Here is a 22,866-nt window from a genome sequence, read left to right as displayed (position 1 = left end):
TTAGACCTTCCACATCTAGCAGCGAATTCACCTCCTCTCATTCTCTCGTGTTCCCTCCATCCCACTCCAGGACCAACAACCCTATTTGATGAATCAACAAGCACTTGCAGGGTATCACCATGAATTTCGAATTTGAGACATACCTAGAGGAAATCACGTCCAATTTCACTCATAACAGAGAGTCATACCTCTGGAGTTCTGATACCAACTGACACGACCCCAGCTCTCCTGAAACCTCTGACCTGCAAGCAAACACAAGAACACACCAAACGTGAGGAATCTGAACAGGCTGCTCACCACCCAACCATGACACCTACGGGATACAATCCCGAATCAAGAGATGTCCCCTCCAAGCCACGAACTGAGCTACTGGCACGCACTCCCAACCACATCCTAACCAATCTGGTATCCCATACCACCAAGTGGCGCCTAGAGGCCTTGGATCTGTAGCTGGGCCTTGGGGTATGCTAAGATGCAGGCACGCGTCCGTGACTCAATCCAAGATCAAACCCAGCACTAGGGAGCGAGACTTGATCCCATTGGCTCTCTTGAGAACTGAACCTCTAGGTCCCTTATATAGACTCGGGCCCAATGTGCCAAAAATAGCAAAGACCCCTATCTAGTTCGTACCCTTTCCACTCAACCTAAGAATCAAGCCTGCCTAGCCCTAAGCCTCCCCAGGCTACCTGAGCTAGTCTTGTGTACCCCGGTACACGTCAAATACCAATCTGTACACATGACATGCCGTATCTCAATCCCCAAAAAATAATGAATGCGACAAACCAAGGTCGGTCATCTCAAACATAATAGGCAGCTAGTGCTATCAATGTCCAAATTGTTCCATCCGGGCTGTTGGTGCAAAAGTCTCATCATAATCTAGACCTTGTAACCTTTTGGCCACTAACCTAGCTTTGTACTTGTTGAGTGTAGCATCGAACTTGTGCTTGGCTTTGTAAAGCCCCAAATTTAGACTGTTCAGTCAATCAATAAGTCAAAAGAGTTGACTGAATCAACCATTTGAAGCTGCAGATTTCTGTTCAGTAAAAGTAAGCTCCAAATTTACCAAAACTCGTAGGACAGCAAGGTGGAAGGGATCCTTTGGACAGAGTCTACATAAGCTAAGTGGAGCACACAGGCTCAGAGATCTAGAGGTGGCAGGCATATAGTAGCATAACGTTTTGGTATTGTATTGTGTCCAGGTTGTGGATGGACGGAAGGCTCAAAGATCTAGAGATGCCAAGCATATAGTAGGAGAACATTTTGGTGTTGTATTGTGTCCAAACGGAAATATACAAGTGTTGCTTTTATATTTGTCTTTATGCACACTCTATTTGATGGCTTGCGTTCCATGAATGGTTGTGAAGTACACACATGTTGATGAAGCTTGATTCCATAGTGAAACACTTCCGCATGTAATTCCTGGGCTCATCTATCAATTTGCTGCTACGGGATACCCTCTGGTTGGATTTCATTTTTCTAACAAAGCAAGCTAAGAAAAAAAAAAAGCAAACAAGGCTGCCACAAAGGCAACATAGGGACTGCTGCTTGGGCGGCAGCACAATCAAAGATGTACTTGGTAGTTTGGAGCTGTCCTGGACAGCATCACTGAGCAGTACTACACAGTCTGCTACCCTGGAACGGGTTGCTTAGACAGATCATGGTAGACGAGAACGATACAGGACAGCCATATGGTATTAGGGAAGAGTACAGCGCATTGTTTGTGCAGGTCTTGTGGCCTGGAGAGGTCGGAACAGCCCCAGATCGAAAAGAGGTTGTAAAGAAGCTCAGCTCGGCGTCTGTGTCTGGAGCAATACTGAGGGACGGGTGTAGCACATTGTACGGCAAGGCTGGACCAAGTCCGAGAAGGAGCTCAAGGGATATTGATTTGCGTGAGATTTGGACAAGCAAAGTCTTGGAAAACACCCGGGGCCTCCAAAAAACTCTACCAAACAAACTGGAAAAAAACACCGCCAAGCTTAGGAGAGCACTATGCTGTGAGGGCTGCTCCAAAAACCAAAAGGGCCAAGGGCGCCAAGAAGAACCATAAAGCCTTCACTATATAGCAGCTAAGCACCACGAGCCAACTGTGCCGAAGAGACTCAATAAGGAGCTGAAAGACGACCTACCACAGCGCTACCAATGGCCTCCCCATGATCAAGAAATCCATAAGCAGGTGCGAATTGACGCGGCTCCCCCCTAAGACTATACAAGTTGCAAGAGACCCAATCAGGCTCTCTAGCAGCTACACAAATTGCTAAGAAGGGCTCCGACGACCTCCAAGAAGACAACCGCATGCAAATGCAACTTCGAAAAGCACCTAGCAGCTCCTCCAAGAGAGTGACTCAAAAATTCTTATTTCCTCAAAAATATTGAGCTGTTCATCAAGGCCCAAGGCGGAGGTCCTGGGTTGATCTGCTAGTGAAGAATGCCCAAGTAGAATTGGAATTGTAGATGGCCTTCCAACCGCAATGAACTTGGCCATGGCATTTCTCTAGTGATCAACCTGTGCCATATCATACAGAGATGTGGCCCAAGTTTGCAATGGGCCTGGCCCTTTCCTCCGGACTACCTGGAGCTATCAGTCAGAAGTCTTATAGGCCATCTTCTGGTTGTTCTAGTGATGGCCTATAGGCCATGGTATGTGCCTTGTAGGCATAAATATAGGCACTTGTAGAGTTAGTGCCTTTTAGGCCACATAGGACACTTAGTCCTATGTGACACCTAGGACACTTAGTCCTAGGTCTAGGTACTTGTACCTTGTACTTCTCTTTTTTCTATTATCCAAGTTTGACGTGCCGGTTAAGACATGTGCAACACTTTGCTACTTGCACTCTCTCTCTCTCTCTCTCATTGGATCCTACAGTGGTATCAGCGCCACGTTCGACTCGTTTCCTGCCCCCGGATCTGCATCTGCTCCTTGTCCCACCATCCGTACAGTCCGTACGACTGTACGGACGACCGTACAGATCCCGCGTCAGAATATGTACTTCTTCTACTAGCTGCTCCCGTACGTCCTCGCGCTGAACTTGCACTGTACAACCTGCACACAGGACACCCGTATACCTGCATCGTCGTACCTGCACATGGGAGCATACCTACTCTGTATTTGCACCATACAACTCTGTATCTGAGCAGTTGTACAGATATGTAACTGCGTCGCTGTACAGCCGTACATCTTTCGTACAAAAGTATGAAAGATGTACAGTCCATACGACTGTACGGACGATCGTACAGATCCCGCGACAGAATATGTACTTCTTCTACTAGCTTATGTACTTGCACTGTACAGCCTGCACACAGGACACCCGTATACCTGCATCGCCGTACTTGCACGTGGGAGCGTACCTACTCCGTATTTGCACCGTACAGCTCCGTATATGAGCAATTGTACAGATATGTACATGCGTCGCTATTCAGCCGTACATCTTCCATACAAAAGTACAAAAGGTCTTGTTACTGGTGTATTCCGTATTTGCGCCTCCGTACAATCGCGTGTGCACGTACCAAGCTTCCGTACAGTTCCGTACAACTTGTCGTATACTCTTCCATACACTTGTACACCCTGCATTCGTACATTGTACCAATTTTGTACCTGCTCCGTACGATTGTACCTACACAGTACATTGGACCTGCTCCATACATCCGTACATTGTACCGGCATCCGTACAATTGTACTTGTTTCGGGATCTCCGTACAGGTTTTGCACGTGCGAATCGCAAGCCTTGAGGCTGTCTTTTGGGATTTGGTCTGCAATTTCTTATTTGATTGGAGTACATTTGGGTCAGATTGCAAGACATTGAGTCACATTTGCAAGACATTGAGTCACATTTGCATACATTGGGTCACATTTGTAAAAATTTCAGCAAAATTTGAGGCTTTTCTACATTTGTCCTCTTTTTGGCCTATTTGCCCTCAATAAATTTGGAACTTTTGCCAGATTCGCTGTCTTTGCAGTGAACATTGCCTGCCACAGTCACATTTGGGTCAGATCTGCATTTGCCCTTTGATTTGGGTCGAAAATTTGCAAATATTTGCTATCATTTTTGGACAGCCAGCTTTTTGTAGTGATAGCCTTGAGGCTTTTGGATTTTCACGTCTCTTTCAGGGTATCACATTTGCTATGGCTGGGAACAATCAAGATTTATTTGGAGTTCTTCGTGAAGATGATAAGTTGGATGGCACCAACTATCCGATGTGGTCTTATCTCATGAAACATATTCTTATTGCAAAGCATTTGTGGAATATTGTTTCTGGGGTTGATCTGAGGCCAGCCAATGCTACAGTGGTTGCCTCTACTGCTGGTCCCTCTGCAGGGGTTACTCCACCTGATGCCTCATCTTCTAGCACTCCTGCTACTACTCTTCCAACTCGAGAACAGACAAGATGGGATGCAAGAGATGCAAATGCACATTCATGTATTGCTTTATCATGCAAGAGAATCATTATTCCACACATCCGGTCTTGCAGGACAGCAAAGGATGCTTGGGATGAATTGGCTTCTCTCTATCAGATTCGCAATGAGACACGTGTTGCATATTTGAGAAGGCAATTACAGGAAGTCAGCATGAATGAAGGTGACTCTATGGATGCATACCTAACAAAGGTCAAGAACCTCATGGAACAACTTGCCAACATTGATGAGGTGGTGCCAAGTTCACAGCTTGTCAGTACTACATTGAATGGACTGCCAGATACATATCAAGGGTTTGCTACAACCCTTCGATTAGTAATCATGGGTAATCCAGACCACTATTCTTTTGATCAGCTAGTAACTTTGCTTTTGCAGGAAGAGCAAAGTAGAGCTAACAGACAAGCCATTATTCCTGATCATGCATTTGCTTCACAGCAGACAGGAAGAGGCAAGGCTTCCAAGCCTATGGGCAAGCCAAAATCTGCGCATAGCAGCTGCAATTCCTCCCATGCATCTAAAAATACAGCAGATAAGTCAAAAAAGAAAAGATGCAACTATTGTCGCAAGCCTGGACATGACATTTCAGAATGCAAGAAGTACATTGCTTCGGAGAAAAAGAAAGCAGCATTGACAGTTAATGCCTCTCATGCTATTGAATCCCATGAGCCAAAAGATGCCTCACATGCACATGCTCTTCAGGATGATTGGCATGGGTTGTCCATTGCTCATTTGATCCCTCTAAAGCTTATGCATTCTTTACTGCTAATGATGCTCAGTCCTGGTACTTTGATAGTGGTGCTTCCAAGCATGTCACATCTTGCAGACAGTTGTTTCATTCTTTAGCTGATGCACCTCGAGAGGGGACTGTCACATGTGCTAATAATGCTTCATATGCTGTAAAAGGAATTGGAGATGTGCAGCTCACATCCATTTCAAGCCATCCTGTTACTCTGACAAATGTTCTTTTTGTGCCTGGAATTGAAATCAACTTGATTTCAATTTCAGCAATTGCCACTTCAGGTTTCAGGGTTATTTTTGATGGCTACAGATGCCTAGTTTATGATCTTCGTGATGACAATGCCATAGTTCTCACTCGCACTTTGCAAAAAGGGCTTTATCACCTTGATCATCACTCAGCTGCACTTTCTATTGAAGCCTTGGCTATTTCAGATTCACAGCTTGTTGAAACTCATCTTTGGCGTGAGAGAATGGGCCATCTCAATTACAGAGCTCTTGCAAAGCTACATTCACAGCAGATGGCAAATGATGTACCTCAAACTCACACAGTTTCCAAACATGTGTGTGAGGGTTGTCTTTTGAGTAAGATGCATCGATTTCCTTTTCAAAAGAATTGTCCAAAACTCTCACAAAGGAAATTGCACAGTGATGTCTATGGCCCAATGAGGACAAATGCCATTGGGGGGTACAAGTATTTCATGACTCTCATTGATGATTTCACAAGCTATTGCTGGATATATCCTTTAAAAGCCAAATCTAAAGTTTTCTTATACTTTTAGAGATGGCTGAATATGGTTGAGAATGAATCAGGATGCAAGCTTGTCACCCTCAACACAGATAGCGGGGGAGAGTATATGTCAAAGGAGTTTGATGCATTTCTGTCTTCAAGGGGAATTATTCACTCATGTACTACTACTTACACTCCTCAGCAGAATCCCGTTTCTGAAAGGAAAAACGGGTCCACAATGGAGATGGCCATATGCATGCTTAAGGCCAAGTCTTTGCCCAATAAATTTTGGCTTGATGCAGTAATGTGTGCCAACTATGTGCTGAATAGATCACCTACACGAGCATTGAAGACTGTTACACCTTATGAAGCATGGAAAGGCAAGAAGCCTTCACTTTCACACATGAGAGTTTTTGGATCTCTCGCATATGTTCATGTACCATCTCAGCTGAGACATAAGCTTGATGACAAGGCCATCAAATGCATATTTATTGGTTACAGCCAGGAAAGTAGAGGGTATCGGTTATATCAACCAAATACTGGGAAGATTCTTGTCTATAGAGATGTAATCTTTGCTGACATTCAGCTTCTCCTCTTGTGGACTGCAAAGCTAAGCCAGATGTCGACATGTTTGATGCCTTTGAATCTTGGTTACCTCTGCCATCCTCAGAAGAGGATTTTGACCAGCAACATGAGCCTCCTGCAGGCCCTCCACCAAGCAATAATCAGCCATTACCTCATGCTGATTTGCAGGTTTCTCTTCCGGCACAAAATGATCCCACTATTCATGATGCAGTCATTGAAGAAAGAGCTGTCAATAGACAGCAAAGGCAAGTTCCCAGATGGCTTCTTGATACATTGAGGGACAACAAACAAGATCAACCTTTTGCTGCCCAGACAAGATCAGGGAATAGACAGCATGGTCACGTTCTTGAGTTTGCACTCCTTGCTACAGCTTGCAATGAAGAGCCTCTGTGCCATAAAGATGCTTTTGACAGCAAAGAGTGGATGGATGCAATGAGAGCTGAGCTACACTCCATTGCTAAAAATGACACATGGGAATTAGTAGATCTCCCTCCCGGCAAGCATGCCATTGGAACCCGGTGGGTCTACAAATTAAAAAGGAAATCTCATGGCAGCATAGATCGATACAAAGCCCGTCTTGTTGCAAAAGGGTATGCCCAACAACAAGGCATTGACTTTGAGGAGACATTTGCTCCCACATCCAGGATTACTACCATTAGATGTGTCATTGCCATTGCAGCCCATCATCATTGGCAAGTGCACCAACTTGACATCAAGAATGCTTTTCTTCATGGGGATCTGCAGGAAGAAGTATATGTCACACAACCTCTTGGCTTTGAGGTTGTTAATTCTGAAAATAAGGTATGCCGACTTAGAAAAGCCCTTTATGGCTTGAAGCAGGCACCCAGGGCATGGTATGCCAAAATTCATGCACACCTACTATCCCTTGGTTTTCATAATAGTCCCACAGAACCCACTCATTATCTCCGTGGATCTGATTTTTTAGTGCTGATTTTATATGTGGATGATATGCTCATCATGGGCCCAGATACTCAGCAAATTGCAGCTTTCAAGGCTGATTTGCAGCAGGTTTTTGAAATGTCAGACATGGGACAGCTCCACTATTATTTGGGCATTCAGTTTGCTCATGTTGAGGGGGGTATCATGATGTCTCAGTGCAAGTATATTGGACAGCTCCTTGATCGTTTTCAGTTTGCAGATTACAAGCCAATTTCTACTCCAGTGGACCCTGGCTTCAAATTCTCAGCTCATGATGGGAGCCCACCATGTGATATCACTCTTTATCAGCAAGCTGTTGGATGCCTTATTTATTTATGTCACACCAGACTTGACTTACAGTATGCAGTATCTCAGCTCAGCAGATTCATGCACATGCCCAATTCATAGCATTGGCAAGCAGTGAAGAGAGTCTTCAGATATCTCAGAGGCACTCAAGATTTAGTCCTCTTCTATGGTGATCAGGGTTCACTTACCATGCATGCTTACACGGATAGTGACTGGGCAGGATGTTCTGACACCAGAGTGTCACATACTGGCAATTGTTTTTTGCTTGGCAATTCATGTATCTCTTGGCTCAGCAAGAAGCAAACAACAGTTGCCACATCTAGCTGTGAGGCTGAGTACAGAGCAGCTTTCACCGCTACAGTAGTGTGTTTGGCTTCGACAGTTACTTACAGGTCTTGGTATTCGCCAGACATCCTCCACTATTGTCTACACTGATAGCTAGAGTGCTTTCGCCATTGCGCGTAACCCAGTGTTTCATGCGCGTACCAAGCATATTGAAGTTCATTATCATTATGTTCGGGAGCGGTTGTCAACAGGAGACATAGAGTTGTCCTATGTTCCCACAGAGGACAACATAGCACATATGTTTACAAAGGCACTTCCTCGTCCCAAGTTCCCTTTGCCCATTCCTGCACCTATTGCAGGCCTGTTTGCAGGCCTTATGCCTGCCCATAGACCCCCGCCATGCAGCCGTACTGCAGCCGTACAGTTGCACCACCTGTCCGCCATTATTCGGGGCCTGTTCCAGCCCGTACAGACAGCCTTTGAGGCGCCTTTGACAGGCTGATGTGCTGTCCTTTCCCTGTGAGGTGCTGCCCATGTGGCAGCCCCCTCCCTTATCTTTTATGCCTAGGTTCACCCCCCCATGCTCTCCTCATATGGGGGCTTACAGATGGGGAGGTGACCATTCCAACACACAGAGTGTATTGTACTCAGCCTCATGCTCTTTTATGACAAAGTTTATTCTATTGCAATAAAGACCTTCAGGGGGGTCCAGCCCTTATTTCTGGGCCCTAGTGTATGTGTTCTCTGTTCTATCTCCCCCTCTCTCAGTTTGTTTTGTTTCCTAGAAGAAATCTGCGGCTCCACCCCGTCAGATGAAGCTATTAGATGGTGATCATATGCTGCGAATTGAGGATCCGGGCTGCATTTCTACCAGAAGTGATTCGTTTTTAGTGTTTCAAGGCTGATTACCAATTCTTTTTGGGTTTACCAGTTTGTTTTAGGGTTTCAAGGCTGATTACAAATTTGTAGGGCTTCAAGGCTGAATACCAATTCGTGTTAGGGTTTCAAGGCTGATTACCAGTTCATTTTAGGGTTCCTGGCCCGGTCTCAAGGAGAGGGTATGGCAAGGGGAGGGGGCGAGAGCAGTGAGCAGCAGAAAGCATAGAGGTAATCTCCATTCAGATCTCTCTTGACAATCTGGAAACGTAGATCCAAGCCTGTGGAGTCTAGACAACCATAGTTTTTGGCCCTGAAACATTTCAGCTGAAACATTTCTGGACGGTGTTTCTGTCCCAAACGTTTCCCCCCCTCAAAAACGACGTCTAAAATGTTTCCAGGGGGTCGTGAAACATTTCCCCCCTCAGAAATGTTTCCGGGGGGTCGTGAAATGTTTCAGGCAGTCTGAAACGCACGTTTCAGACCGCCCTAGGTCTTCTTGAATTGTGATTTGCACCGCCAGACAATTCCACCTTATTTTGCCAATTTTCTCCTTCACAATACCTTTGGAGGTTGGCTAGCCCTCCTTGCACTCCCTCCACTCCTCTTGCTTGCACTCCTTCAAGCTTTCCAGCCCTCCTTCCACTCTTTCCACCTCCTACAGCCCTTCTTTCATTCCCTTCTCTCAGCCCCTTGTTTCAGCCCTTTGTTTCAAACTTTCAGCCCTGTTCTTCCACCCCTTCGGCCCTCTTTCAAGTTTCAGCCCTTCTTTCAAGCTTCAGCTTCAGCCCTCTCTTTCAAGCCTCATCCCTCTCCTTTCAAGCTTCAGCTTCAGCCCTTCACCCTTCTTTGCCCTCTAAGAGGAGGCTTCAAGGGCTAAAGCCGTCTCTTTCAGCCCCCACTTTCACCTTCAGCTCTCTTGGAAGTTTCAGCCCCCTCTTTCCACCCTCTTTGAAGTTCAGCCCCCTCTTCACTGTGGCCATGGCTTCAAGAGTTGGGATCTCTGAGTTTGAGCTCGTGGGGGAGTTCACCCATGCAGATTATGGTGGGGTGAAGTCAATATGCAAGGCTCATAAGACTCCAAGAAAGGAGACGTTCGCAAGTTTATGTGCAAGTGGAGTGGATTAAAAAGAGGTGAGACCGGATAGGGTAAAGGCACATCTTCTTGGCATTAAGGGAGAAAGAAAGAAAGTCTATTAACGTCCACTGGAGACCAAAAGGTCTATGGGACAGCAAGAAACCCTCTAGTACTGATACAACCAAAACTGCAGCCCGTCTAACTCTTCAAGATTCTGTTCACAATTACACAGGCGTCGGCATCATGTTTTTCCTCCCAACCTTCCCATGAATGGCATGGACAAAAAATACATAGTTCAACTTCTTCATGCCTATCCACAAGCCCACAACTCCCTAGATAGTTCCCTCTGCCACATGTCATCATTTTAGACCTTTTACTTGGTACACCATTTACCCCTCTCTTGGGGCACAATGTAGAACATTTGCCCCTTGGCATTATTACACATTTAGGTGCACCTAGGCCTTAGCACTCAAAACCACCTAGTCAATGTCATTACACCCTCACCGAGGACCTTCGCAGTTACTTCCCTTGACCATTTAATTTACGCACATGAAATATTACAAAAGTGGGTCATCTAAGAGAAAATGCCCACCGATCTTTCCGAGGTCATGCTATCTCGCCTAGAGCATAACATTCCTTCCCTCTTCAAGCATCAGCGTCCTCGATGATGAAATCTAGAAACACTCTCTGTAACTGGTATACGGATTCCCAGGTAGCTTCCGATAGAAGTAGACCATGCCATGCAACCAACACCGTGGGTATCTTCCGATTGCGCACTTGCATTGTTCCTCAGTCCAGGATTCTTGTTGGCTTGCGTCTTGCATTATCCTCTATCTCCTGAAACAAAATCACACCTTCGATTAGTGAGTCACCAGTATGCAAAAATTTCTTTAAACGAGAAACATGAAACACTGGGTGCACCTTACACCCCGGTGGTAATTCTAATTTATAGGCTACCTTGCCTATTCTTTTTAGAATTAACCATGGCCCACAGTATCGAGGTGATAACTTAGCACACTCTCCTGCAGTCAAAGACTTAGAGTGCAAAGCAACTCTCAGAAAAACTTCTTCCCCTTCCTTGAATATTCTTATAAACCGGTTTTCATCCACATACGCCTTGGCTCTATCCATAGCCTGGCGGATATTAGCTCTCGCAAGTGCTAGCATCTCCCACATCTGAACCACACAGTTCGCGGCACAAGGCACTTTTTGGTACTCCAACTATAGTTGGATTTACTGATCTATCACCATAGTTCAGTTCAAACGGACTGAATCCTGTAGAGGAATGTTTTCTATCATTGTAGGCAAACTCTAACAATGGCAACCACTTGTCCCATGTATGTTGCCTCAATGACACATATGCCCTCAGCATATCCTCTAAAGTCTGGTTGACTCTCTCCGTCTGACCATCCGTTTCAGGATGATCCCCACTACTAAGTCCTTAGTGTCTCAAATACCGCTGTCCAAAAATGACCGGTAAATCTAACATCTCGGTCTGATACTATGGATCTAGGCAATCCATGCAAATGAAATATATGTCTAATAAATAAATCCGCCACTTGCGGGGCACTAACAGACTCTCTAGTCGGAATGAAGTGAGCCATCTTGGTTAGACGATCAACCACCACAAGGATAGAATCATACCCTCCTTGTGTCGTAAGCAGACCTACAATAAAGTCCATGGAAATGCTCTCCCACTAACCTAGTGGTACTTCCAAGGGCTGCAAAAGTCCGGATGGCTTCACCCGTTCTGCCTTACTTACCTGACACGAGAAACACCGTGTCACATATTCATGAATATGCTTTTTCATCTTTGGCCAAAAGAAATCTCGCTTCACGAGATCATGTCTTCTCGACTCCTGGATGTCCCGCACATGGGCTATCATGGCACTGTCGAATGACTCTCTGCCTGAGATCATTCTGACTAGGTACTACAACCTTGCCATTTCTTTTCAGCATACCATCCCTTATGGTATATCTTGCATATATTTGGCCTTTTCTGAATGCCAGGTCATCCTTTTCTTCCCCGGGTCTAAACACATGAGCTTTAGGCCATAAGCTCAGACAAAATCGTCCACCTTTTGAGTTTCTCTAATCTCGATCATTAGAGCACTCTCTAATACCGTAAAACTCATATTGTGCATAATGCGAGACAACGCATCAGCAACCTTATTATCCTTCCCTCTTCGGTACCGAATCGTTAAATTAAACTCCTGCATGAGTTCTGCCCACCTAGCTTGGCCGCTCCTCAAGTCAGGCTGTTTACAAAAATGTTTCAGAGTATCATGATCCACATCCACATAAAACTCTGAACCATACAAATAATGCCTTCATGTTTTCAAAGCATGGATAATAGCATACAACTCCAATTCATGAGTTGGCCAATTTCGCTGAGAGGGAGAAAGCTTCTTGCTTTCAAAGGCTACTGGCCTTCCCTCTTGAAGAAGAACTGCTCCTACCGCAATGCCACTTGCATTGGTTTCAAGGAATAACGGTTTCTGGGAATCAACTATTTTTAACACCGGTCCTGTGACCACAGCTTGTTTTATGGTATTAAAACTTTCCTGTTGATTCTGTTGTCCCCATATAAAAGGTACTTTATCTGAGGTCAGATCAATCAATGGCGATACTATTTCGGAATATCCTTTGATATGCCTTCTATAAAATTGGACAAATCCCAAAAATGATCGCAAAGCGGTCAGACTCTGAGGGATTGGCCAAGTCAGTATCGTAGCCACTTTCTTTGGATCCATTTCTACTCCCTCTGGAGTAATTATGAATCCTAAATACTCAAGTCTAACCATACACAGTATAGTTTTCTTTTTATTTACATAAAGACTCGCTTTCCTCAAAGTACTGAACGCTATTCTTAAGTGTTCACGATGCTCAGTAATACTTTTACTGAACACTAGAATATCGTCAATAAAATGTACTACAAACTTTCCGATATACGGACGTAGTAAATCGTTCATAAGCATGACGAATGTAGCTGGAGCATTGGTAAGTCCAAAGGGCATTACCAAAACTCATGATGACCAAACCTGCTTCTAAAAGCGGTCTTATGCACATCCTCGGCTCTAATACGGATCTGATGGTAGCCACACTTAAGATCTATCTTACTGAAAATTACGGCTCCATGTAATGCATCTAGCAAATCATCAATCCGAGCCATCGGATACCTGTGCTTAACAGTGATATTATTCAATGCTCTGTAATCTATACAGAGGCGAAACGTATCATCCTTTTTCTTCTTTAATATCACTGGCGAAGCAAAGGGTGAGAAACTTGGTTGAATCTGCTCCAACTTGAGGTATTCGCCTTCGCACCTCCGCTTCTTCGATAAAACTCATTCGATAGGGAGGTCTATTTACAGGTTCTGCCCCCAAGATTAGTTCGATCTTATGCTGAACATTCCGCTCTGGAGGTAACCCATAAGGTAACTCATCCCTAAAACAATCAGAGAACTTCTCCGATATCTCTTTAGCCAACTCGGCCATTTTTTCATCTTGGGTAGCCTCAGTGCTAGTCGATGCATCATCAATCGACTCTACCGATGCTATACACAGACATAGAAACTCTTTCGGAGTCTTTTAAATTTCCATGGCTGAAATCAATGGTCCTCGAGGTAAATCCTTTTCACCTCGCGAAACATATTCTACCCCGTTCATCTTAAACTGGTAAATATGCTTTTTCCAATCAATGGCTGGATTTTTCCAAAAAATGCCAAGCCATGCCTAGGGCTATATCTGCGTGAGCAAGCCTAGTCAACTCAAAGTCTAGCGGAGTGCAAAGCAACCCCCGTTTATTTAGAGTACCTACATAATAGTCTGAAAGAGTAATCAGCCATACATCAGTTTAAGACTAAGAGTCTTTTGGTTTTGATTTAAACTCTCTGATTAGGGCTATGCCTTCACAGTAAACTGCCCATTTTCCATACTTTCTGGCAGCCCTAACTTTAGCTAATTCAAATGCCTTATTTTTGAGTTGAGCTTGTGTCAGCTCCTCAGCTATCCATACTTTGGTACCCTTCAGCTTGTAAGATTGTCGAAGAAGCTCGATTCGCATATCTTTTGACTTCAGTGTAAGAATTGCCTGACCTTTGTAGTGCATAATAGAAGCGGGCCTGGAGTCATCATCATCCGTCCATTCAATGTTGGGCAAGCCTGCTTTGATCTTTGTCAATATTTCACTATAAGTGTCCTCCTCTTTGTACCAATCGTCTAGAAGTCCTCCTATTCTAATCTTCAGCGCATTATCACATCTAGCTTCATGTTCTTTAATCTCTGCGTGAATGTCAAACCTACTTGCTTTGGTATCCACTTCCACAATCACTTCCTTTTAGCAATTTGTACTTGAATGTGAACAAGATCTTTGACTGTAGAGACTAGCTGTGGGGTAGGGGAGGAGTCCTTACAAGATTTTACAACCTCATCAATTACTGCCTACTTACCAAGACCTTCTGGTATGTGAAGTGGAGCTTTTACTTCTGCTAGTTCCAATCGTAGCTCTCTCACTGCTTGCTGTAGATAAAAAATCTGATCATGTTGCCCAAGGATGGGTCGTTTGGAGCCTTCTTGTTGATAATTGCGTGCATACGGAGAGGGTGTCATTGCTGCAATTGTAGAGTACCGAGTCCTGATGGAGGTCGAAGGAGTTGAGGGGGACTTGGAGGAGAGGATAGGCCAGTCCATAATTGGCTGTCTATAGAACCCCCTAGCTGAACCTAACCCCCGGGTTGGGTTGGGGGTTTAGCACAACTCAGGGTTAGGTTTAGGTTTAGGTTAGGATTAGGGTTGGAGGGGGGAGGTGGGTTGATGTTGACAACGGGATTGGAGGGTTTGTTGGTGACGACGGGCTAGGGGGGCTGGCGACTGGCGGCGACTAACGGTTGTTGGGGGCAGCTGGCTTCTATTGGCTGTTGACGGCGGCTCTACTAGCTGGTTAGCTAGGTAGATAGGTTAGATTATATTAGATTAGATTAGATCGGTTAAGCGGGGCAAGCGACGACTGAGACAGACAACGGACGGGCTGAGCAACGATGACGATGACGATGAGCGACGAACGAGAGAGCTACGGGAGTTGAGCGACGAACGGAGAGAGAGAGAGAGAGATGGGGAAGAGAGAGAATGTAGGCTGCAAGGAGGAGGAGGGAGGGGAGAGTAGATAGGATTAGAGAGGGGACTATAATATGAGCAAAATTCTGCAAGGAGAGAGAGAAAAAAATGAAACAAGAAGTCGAGCCATTTCCACCCATGAAAAGGGCAAGGACTATTGCATCCACTGGTGGAGGAGCTACTTCAAGTTACCGCAAAACGGACTCCTCTTCCCTCTACTGCTACTACAGCTTCTTCTTCTAGGAGTGCACATGTTCTTGGAGCTACAAATCTTGATGCATCCATTCACCTCTCCCACCTACACAAAGGCAAAGCACCCTTAACAGCATGGCACCCACAAAGGAAGGCGCAGGTAGATGCATTTGTGGCCCCTTTTGTTTACTCAAATGGGATTACTTTCAATTTTGCACACTCTGACGATCTGCTTATTTCAAGGAGATGGTATCTGAAATTACAGCATTTGGGCACACATATACCCCTCCCACTTTTGATGCATTGAGGGAAAGCTTCTAGATGATGAGGTGAACGCAGTTAATGAAACCATTCAAACTGTTAGGAGATATGGCAAAGGTATCGGGTGACTTTGGTTGCAGATGTTTGGATTGATGTGTGAAGTCTCTCACTTGAGGGAATTTTTGGCATATTGTAGAGGATGTGCCCTCTACATAGTGTGGAGTACAGCAAAAAACAGCCAATGTTTTGATGCAAATGTGGGCTGATGCAGGACCAGCCAATGTTGTGCAGATTGTTTCAAATGGTGAAAATATCAAAAAGGCTGCAGGGGCATTACTAGAGCAAAGTATCCTCATATTCGATGGAGTTCTTGTGTTGCACATTGTTTAAATAATTTGTTGAAAGACATTGGAAAATAGAGAATATTACTGACAACGGAAGAGAGGTAGTTGGGTTTATCACAAACCATCATTTTTCTCTTTCTTTGTACCGCAAGTTTGCAAGGAAGGAGCATGCAGAGACAAGGTTTGCATACAATTCTTTGATGCTTCAAAGACTCCTTGAAATGAGACTTGCACTTAAATAGGTTGTTGCAGCAGTAAACGCCACGTGTCACTCCGAGAAACACGCCGGGTGTGGGGGTCCCAAACCCCGCCCCATAGCCACGTGCAAGTAGCCTCTCTCTCCTCCCAAAAAAGTCCCGAGAGGGATTAGAAAGAGAGGGGGAAATTAGGCCATGTATACAAGGCCCCCAAGATTACAACAATGCATATGGGATTACTCCCATATTAATCCACGTGTCAGCACCGCACTAGAGCTCTCACAAGTCCATTAATCCACCAAGCCACACAAGGGGACCATGGAGCTTTAGGCCCATGTTCCAACACCCCCTCATGGGCCAAGCACCATGAAGGTGAGCTTGGTCAAATCAAAGACCAGCCCAACCAAAAAATCGTGGGGCACGACAAACCGCATGAGGAGGACAAATCAAAGACCCCCAACGTGCACAAACGTGTCACCACCAAACGAAGTCGTCAACCGCCGGTGCATGCGAGCCGCCGCCGAGCATCAAGTCGCACTGAATACAAGACACGGATCACGACACTCCGTGCAGGGTCACACTTGTCACGAAAGCTGCTATAAATCACGACACCTCCGTAGGAGGTGCCACGGGTCATCACATCCCGCGAGCAGCACAAAGTCCGCTGAAATTTCCTGCTCTGATACCAAATGAAGGGACACACAGCAAACGCCACATGTCACTCCGAGAAACACGCCGGGTGCGGGGGTCCCAAACCCCGCCCCATAGCCACGTGCAAGTAGCCTCTCTCTCCTCCAAAAAAGGTCCAGCAAGGGATAAGAGAGAGAGGGGGAAATTAGGCCATGTATACAAGGCCCCCAAAATTACAACAATGCATATGGTGTTGGGGTAAAGGCACATTGCCAACCCTTCTTTAAAAGATAGGACACCTATGACTGTCCTAAGACAGTCATAGGGTAAACCTAATCCTAATAAAACATAAGTGAGTTTGTGGTGTGGCTCACTCTCTCTTCACACCCGCACTAGAGTGTCACTCTCTCTTACTCTCACTCTCTTGCTCTCTTCCACAACTCACCCCCTCTCAACTGGTATCAGAGCCTATCAAGCCTTCTCTCCCTAGCCTCATCTGCCTACCTCATCCGTACCGTACGGACGTACGGACAGATCCGTACGGCCGTACGTCGTCCGTACGACCGTACGGACGGGCTCGACATCGCAGCGGACCAAGGCGCAGAGCCGTACGGCGGCGCATTTTCGCCTACAGGGCGACAGCGTGGTCGCGGGCGCGGGCATCGTCAGGTTGCAGGCGGCGCATTTTCGAGGGCATCAGAGTGAAGGCGCGGTCGCGGGCTGCAGGACTTCTGTGCGGCGCATTTCGTACTGCAGCTGGGCGTTTTTTTTCTCAGATCTAAGGCGGCGCATTTCGTAGGGCTGCAGGCCTTTCTTGCGGGCGCGGGCGTCGTCAAGCTGCAGCAGTACAGCAGCATAGCTGCTGTGTGCAGCCATTCATACATCAGTTGTACGGACTGTCCGTACAGCCGTACGGACTGCCGTACAACTTTCTATCAGTCTTGTTCACCCGTAGGTACACTTTCTGCTGCAAGACTCGTTTTTGGGGGGGAAGCGTGCCTGCTATAAGGCACCAATAGTACACAGGTACTCTGCAGGGACAGAAGTACAGCAGGTACTTTGCAGGTACTGAAAAGTACAGCAGATTTTCTGATTGGAAGAGGAATAGTGCTGAAGCACTCTGTTTTGTGCATGTGCGCGCAGTACATGAAGTATTTCTGATACATTCCTGAAGCATTCTAGCAGTATACTGTGCATTTGTTGAGGTACATCAGGTACTCTCGTGTCACTCACGCTTGAGGTGACTTGTGCCACAGTGGTGGTGTTTGCGCAGTTACTTGTCTTTCAGGAAGGTCAGATGCTTGTTTTGCAGAGGCTTCTATGCATTTACTGAGTGCAATTCTCAGTTTTGGGTGACCATTTTCAAAGGGCTTTTGCCTGGATGTGTTTGCAGTATATGCCTTGAGGCAGTGTGTAGCCAGGGAGCACACATTTGCTTTGTTTCCGCAGTGCATTTGGTGACATTTGTTGCAGGTCACATTCTTTGTACGCACTTTGAAAATCTCAGTTGAGCCACGCTTGGTCAGGGCGCATCGAGTTGGTCCCTAACTGCCCATCGTTGACAGTGCTCAAAAGATTTTCTTCTTGGTGTTTGTATTTTGTGATTTGTATTGTTACCGAGTACACAGGGGCAGTCTATGCATTGCACATTGTCAGGTACAAGTGTCAGAGAGATTTCATATTGCATGCTACCTCAGTGTTGAGGTGTTCTCCACTTGATTCAGGTGTCAGATCAAGGGGCTTTTGCCCAGACTTTGTTTGATAGCACTTGGGTTACCGACAGAGATCTTCAGATGCATTTTCTCCCCTTGGTATAAGGGTGATTGCTTGGGATTTATCCCATTTACTGTTGCAGGTTTTGTGACAGGCTGAAGGATCATTTACTGTTTTTTTTTTGGGGTGTTAGTCAAGTGGTTTCTGCAATTTAACTCAGTGCAATACCTCATCTGAGGTGGGAGAAGTGATCAGTACAGTCAGTACAGCAGTGTTTACAGCAGTGTTGGTGGTTTTGTCAGATGATTGTGCACTGTTAAGCACTTGTTGAGCAGCAGCAGCAGTCTGAAATTACTGTTTTTTATGCCTCTCTGAGCTCAGAACAGTTTGTCAGAAGGTACAGTAGTTGCAGGGACATTTACTGTTTTGCTGCAGATTTTACTGACAGTAAAAACAGCACCATTGAGAGTGCTTCTGGCTCTAGAATAGAGCAGGCCTTTTCTGAGAAATCAGAACCTTTATTCAGCTTTTTTACTTCCAGGGAGTCAGGTACTTTCCTCATCTGATATGGCATCAGGAGGAGATGATTCTTCAATTCTGAACATAAAGAAACTGGAAGGAGCACACAACTATGCATTATGGGCAGAACAGTGCTTGAATGTACTTCTGTTAAAGAAGATTGCTAAGCCCATAAGGGTGAAGGGTGTCAAGCCATCTGATATGGCAGCTGATGACTGGGAAGAGCTTGATTTGTCCGCGAGGGCAGCTATCATGCTCACTATTTCAGACACTCTTGTGTTCAATGTACAGGCTGAAAAGACCTCTTATGGTCTATGGCAAAGACTAGAAGAATTATATGCCCAAAAGAGCTCAGCCAGTAAGGTTTATTGGCTGAAGAAGCTGGTTGATCTTCGCATGAAGGAAGGTACAGCTATGACCTCACACTTGAGTGAGTTCAATGCTATCTTTACACAGCTGATTGCACAGGGGTTGAATCTTGATGAGGAGTTCAAGGCTACTTTCTTGCTGTGTACCCTCCCTGAGAGTTGGGACACTTTCAAGACCACCCTGTCAAACTCGAATGCCACTCTTATTTATGCTGATGTAGAGAGCTCTCTCCTTATGGAGGAGATGAGCAGGAAGAATAATGCGGGCAGCAAGTCTTCAAATGCTTTGCAGGTACAGGACAGAGGCAAGACTCAGCAGAAGGGGAGATCTGCTAGTAAGTCCAAATCCCGCAGTCAGTCCCGTGGCAAAAAGGACATTGAATGCTTTTATTGTGGCAAGAAGGGACATGTGAAGTCGAAGTGCTTCAAGTTCATACGGGATCAGAAAGCCAAGAAGGCTGAAACAAAGGATGCAGGAAATGCAAGCAAAGGCAAAGGCAAGGCCAAGGCAGATGACTTGGATGCAGTGAATGTTGCAGCAGAGGACAGTGACAATGACATACATGATGTTTTATGCTCTTCTGCTGTAATAGCACATGCTTTGGTTATTGATGGCCATGACATGCACACCTGGCTCTTGGATTAAGGTGCCTCTTTTCATGTTACTCCTCATAGGGAGTGGTTTACTTCCTACACAGGTACTCATGGAGTTGTTCATCTTGGGAACAACTATGCATGTCAGATTGCAGGGATTGGCAGTATACAGATAGTATTTCCTGATGGACAGTCATTTATGCTTGATGGTGTTCGCCATGTGCCGCAAATCAAGAAAAATCTGATTAGCACTGGCTTATTAGATGACAGTGGTTACCACACCACATTTGGGGATTCCAAATGGGTGATTACTGATGGCCAGACTGTAGTGGCTGAGGGTTTTAAGAGTGATACCTTGTATCCTCTTTATGTTTCCAGTGTGGGTAATCATGTTGTTGCCATAACCGAGCTGCCAAAGGTTTCATTGTGGCATAGCCGGTTGGGACACATGTCTGTTAAAGGAATGCAAGAACTGTCACGTTTGGGTTATCTGCCGCCTCTCTCTTTTTCAGATTTGCCTACTTGTGATCATTGTATTTTTGGCAAGCATTCTGTGACTCCTCATAAGAGGAGATCTTCCCAGAATAGAGCACCACTTGATCTAGTGCACACTGATTTGTGTGAGATGCCACAGTTATCACTAGGGGGTGCAAAATATTTTATTACTTTCATTGATGATGCCACACATAAGGTGTGGGTCTATTTCTTGAAGCATAAGGGAGATGCCTTAGATGCTTTCAAGAAGTTTGTCGCTCAGGTTGAGAATCGGACAGGTCGTAGGCTGAAATGCCTCAGATCCGATAATGGGGGTGAGTATGTGTCACATGCTTTTGTGCAGTTTTGCCAAGCTAAGGGCATCAAACAAGAACTCACAGCCCCTCATAATGCATCTCAAAATGGTGCAAGTGAGCGGATGAATCGAACTATTCAGGAGAATTCGATGTATGTTGTCTTATGCTGCATTACCCCATGGCTTTTGGGCAGAAGCCGTGCAAACAGCAGTTCACATTATTAACAGGTCGCCAAACAAGGCTTTGGAGTTGAAAGAAGGTGAAATGGGGTACAGATTATGGGATCCCGTTAAACGGAAGATTATACGCAGCAATGATGTCATCTTTAAAGAAGATAGTGTACACAAGGAACCCATGCAACCTGTGGAATACAGGAGGGTTATTTATGATGATGTTGGACAGCAAAGAATGCCCATTTATATGCAGCAGCAGGCTGCTGCAGATCACCCTGTTCAAGAGGGTATACAGGCTGAAAATCAGCCAGATAATTTTGCCAATGATGCACCACTGGATGTGCCAACAGATGGGGCTGTAGAACAGCCAGATATGGTGGTACAGCGACCCGTCATGCATGAAGAACAGGCTGGACAGCAGCCTAATCCGGAACATTTTGTGAGGAGGAGCACCCGTGCACAACGGCCTCCTGCCAGGTTTGTTCCAGGAGCCAATAATGTGGCTGATTTTATCATGCTGACTGATTGTGGTGAGCCTTCCAGCTTCAAGGAAGCTATGGGAAGAACAGAGAAAAAGAAGTGGGAGAAAGCCATGCAGTCAGAAATGGACTCCCTACTTCAGAATGATACAAGGGACTTGGTGCAGTTACCTGCAGGCAGAAAGGTTTTGCCATGCAAGTGGGTTTACAAAGTCAAAGTGGATTCAAATGCTTTACCTCGGTATAAGGCCAGATTGGTTGCCAAGGGATTTAAGCAGGAAAAGGGCATTGACTTTGATGAGATTTTTTCCCCTGTAGTCAAGATGACTACTTTGAGAGCAGTGTTAGCTCTTGTTGCTCATGATGACATGGATTTATGTCAGATGGATGTGAAGATAGCTTTTCTTCACGGAGATCTTCATGATGAGATCTATATGAGTCAGCCAGAGGGATATGCTGTTAAAGGGAAAGAACAGCTTGTGTGTAAGCTCAAGAGAAGCTTGTATGGACTCAAGCAGGCGCCAAGGGAATGGTACAGGAAGTTTGATGCCTTCATGCAGTCCCAAGGGTATCATCGGTGTGAGACCGATCATTGCTTGTACACCAAACGGGCAAAGGATGGCAGTTTGATGCTACTCATTCTATATGTGGATGACATGCTTATTGCCAGTAAATCTCAGCATGAGATTAGTGCTTTGAAGAAACAACTGCATAAGTCTTTTGACATGAAAGACTTGGGTGATGCAAATCATATTCTTGGCATGCGTATTACTCGTGACAGGTCCAAGGAACTTTTGTTTCTGTCACAGAAAGAGTATATTGACAAAGTACTGCAGAGGTTTAAAATGGAGGGGGGGAAGTCCATTAGTACCCCGTTGCCTCCACATTTAAAACTCAGCAGTAAGGACATCCCCAGATCAGATGATGATAAGGCTGAAATGGCCAAGGTTCCGTATGCATCTGCAGTTGGATCTTTGATGTATGCCATGGTTGCCACTCGTCCGGATATTGCTTTTGCGGTGGGAGTCATCAGCAGGTATATGGCAAATCCAGGCAAGCGGCATTGGGAAGCAGTGAAAGGTGTCTTGAGGTATCTCAAGGGTACCAAAGACTTGTGCATATGCTATGGTAGGCAGGATGCATTGGTGCATGGCTTTACAGATTCAGACTATGCAGGGAATGCGGATAACCGAAAGTCTACTACCGGTTATATTTTCACATTTGCAGGAGGTGCTATATCATGGGTGTCTCGGTTGCAGAAATGCGTTGCACTGTCAACCACAGAAGCTGAATATGTTGCAGCCACTGAGGCTTGCAAGGAAGCAATATGGCTTACTCGGCTGGTGGGAGATTTGGGCATTACAGGAGATATGCCAGTTTTGCATTGTGATAGTCAGAGTGCTATCATGTTGGCAAAGAATCCGGTCTTTCATCAGAAGACCAAGCACATAGAAGTGAAATATCATTTCATCAGGGAGGTACTGGAAGACAAGCGACTTGAGCTTGTGAAAGTGCATACTGATGATAATCCTGCAGATTTGCTCAC

The 22,866-nt window shown here is 45.5% G+C and overlaps 1 protein-coding gene across 3 annotated transcripts in view; it reads right to left on the bottom strand.

Moving 5' to 3' along the window:
* The window catches only part of LOC147890845 (uncharacterized), an 80,373-nt gene that overhangs the window by 39,223 nt on the left and 18,284 nt on the right, over positions 1 to 22,866 (bottom strand). For 2 of the 3 annotated variants that reach the window (XM_087389728.1, XM_087389729.1), the window contains exon 4: positions 189 to 242. The exons of the other annotated variant lie outside the window; for it this stretch is intronic. In XM_087389728.1, the coding sequence (XP_087245854.1) occupies positions 189 to 242 (54 nt within the window). The remainder of the gene's footprint in view (positions 1 to 188; positions 243 to 22,866) is intronic. 3 annotated transcript variants of the gene reach the window in all.

This window comes from Dipteris shenzhenensis, chromosome 18 (genome assembly GCF_047967505.1).
Source record: "Dipteris shenzhenensis isolate YYH24624 ecotype China chromosome 18, Dip_SZ_1.0, whole genome shotgun sequence".
Classification (NCBI taxonomy): Eukaryota; Viridiplantae; Streptophyta; class Polypodiopsida; order Gleicheniales; family Dipteridaceae; genus Dipteris; species Dipteris shenzhenensis.
Note: the sequence above shows the minus strand (reverse complement) of the source record. Positions and strands in the feature narration are given on the sequence as shown.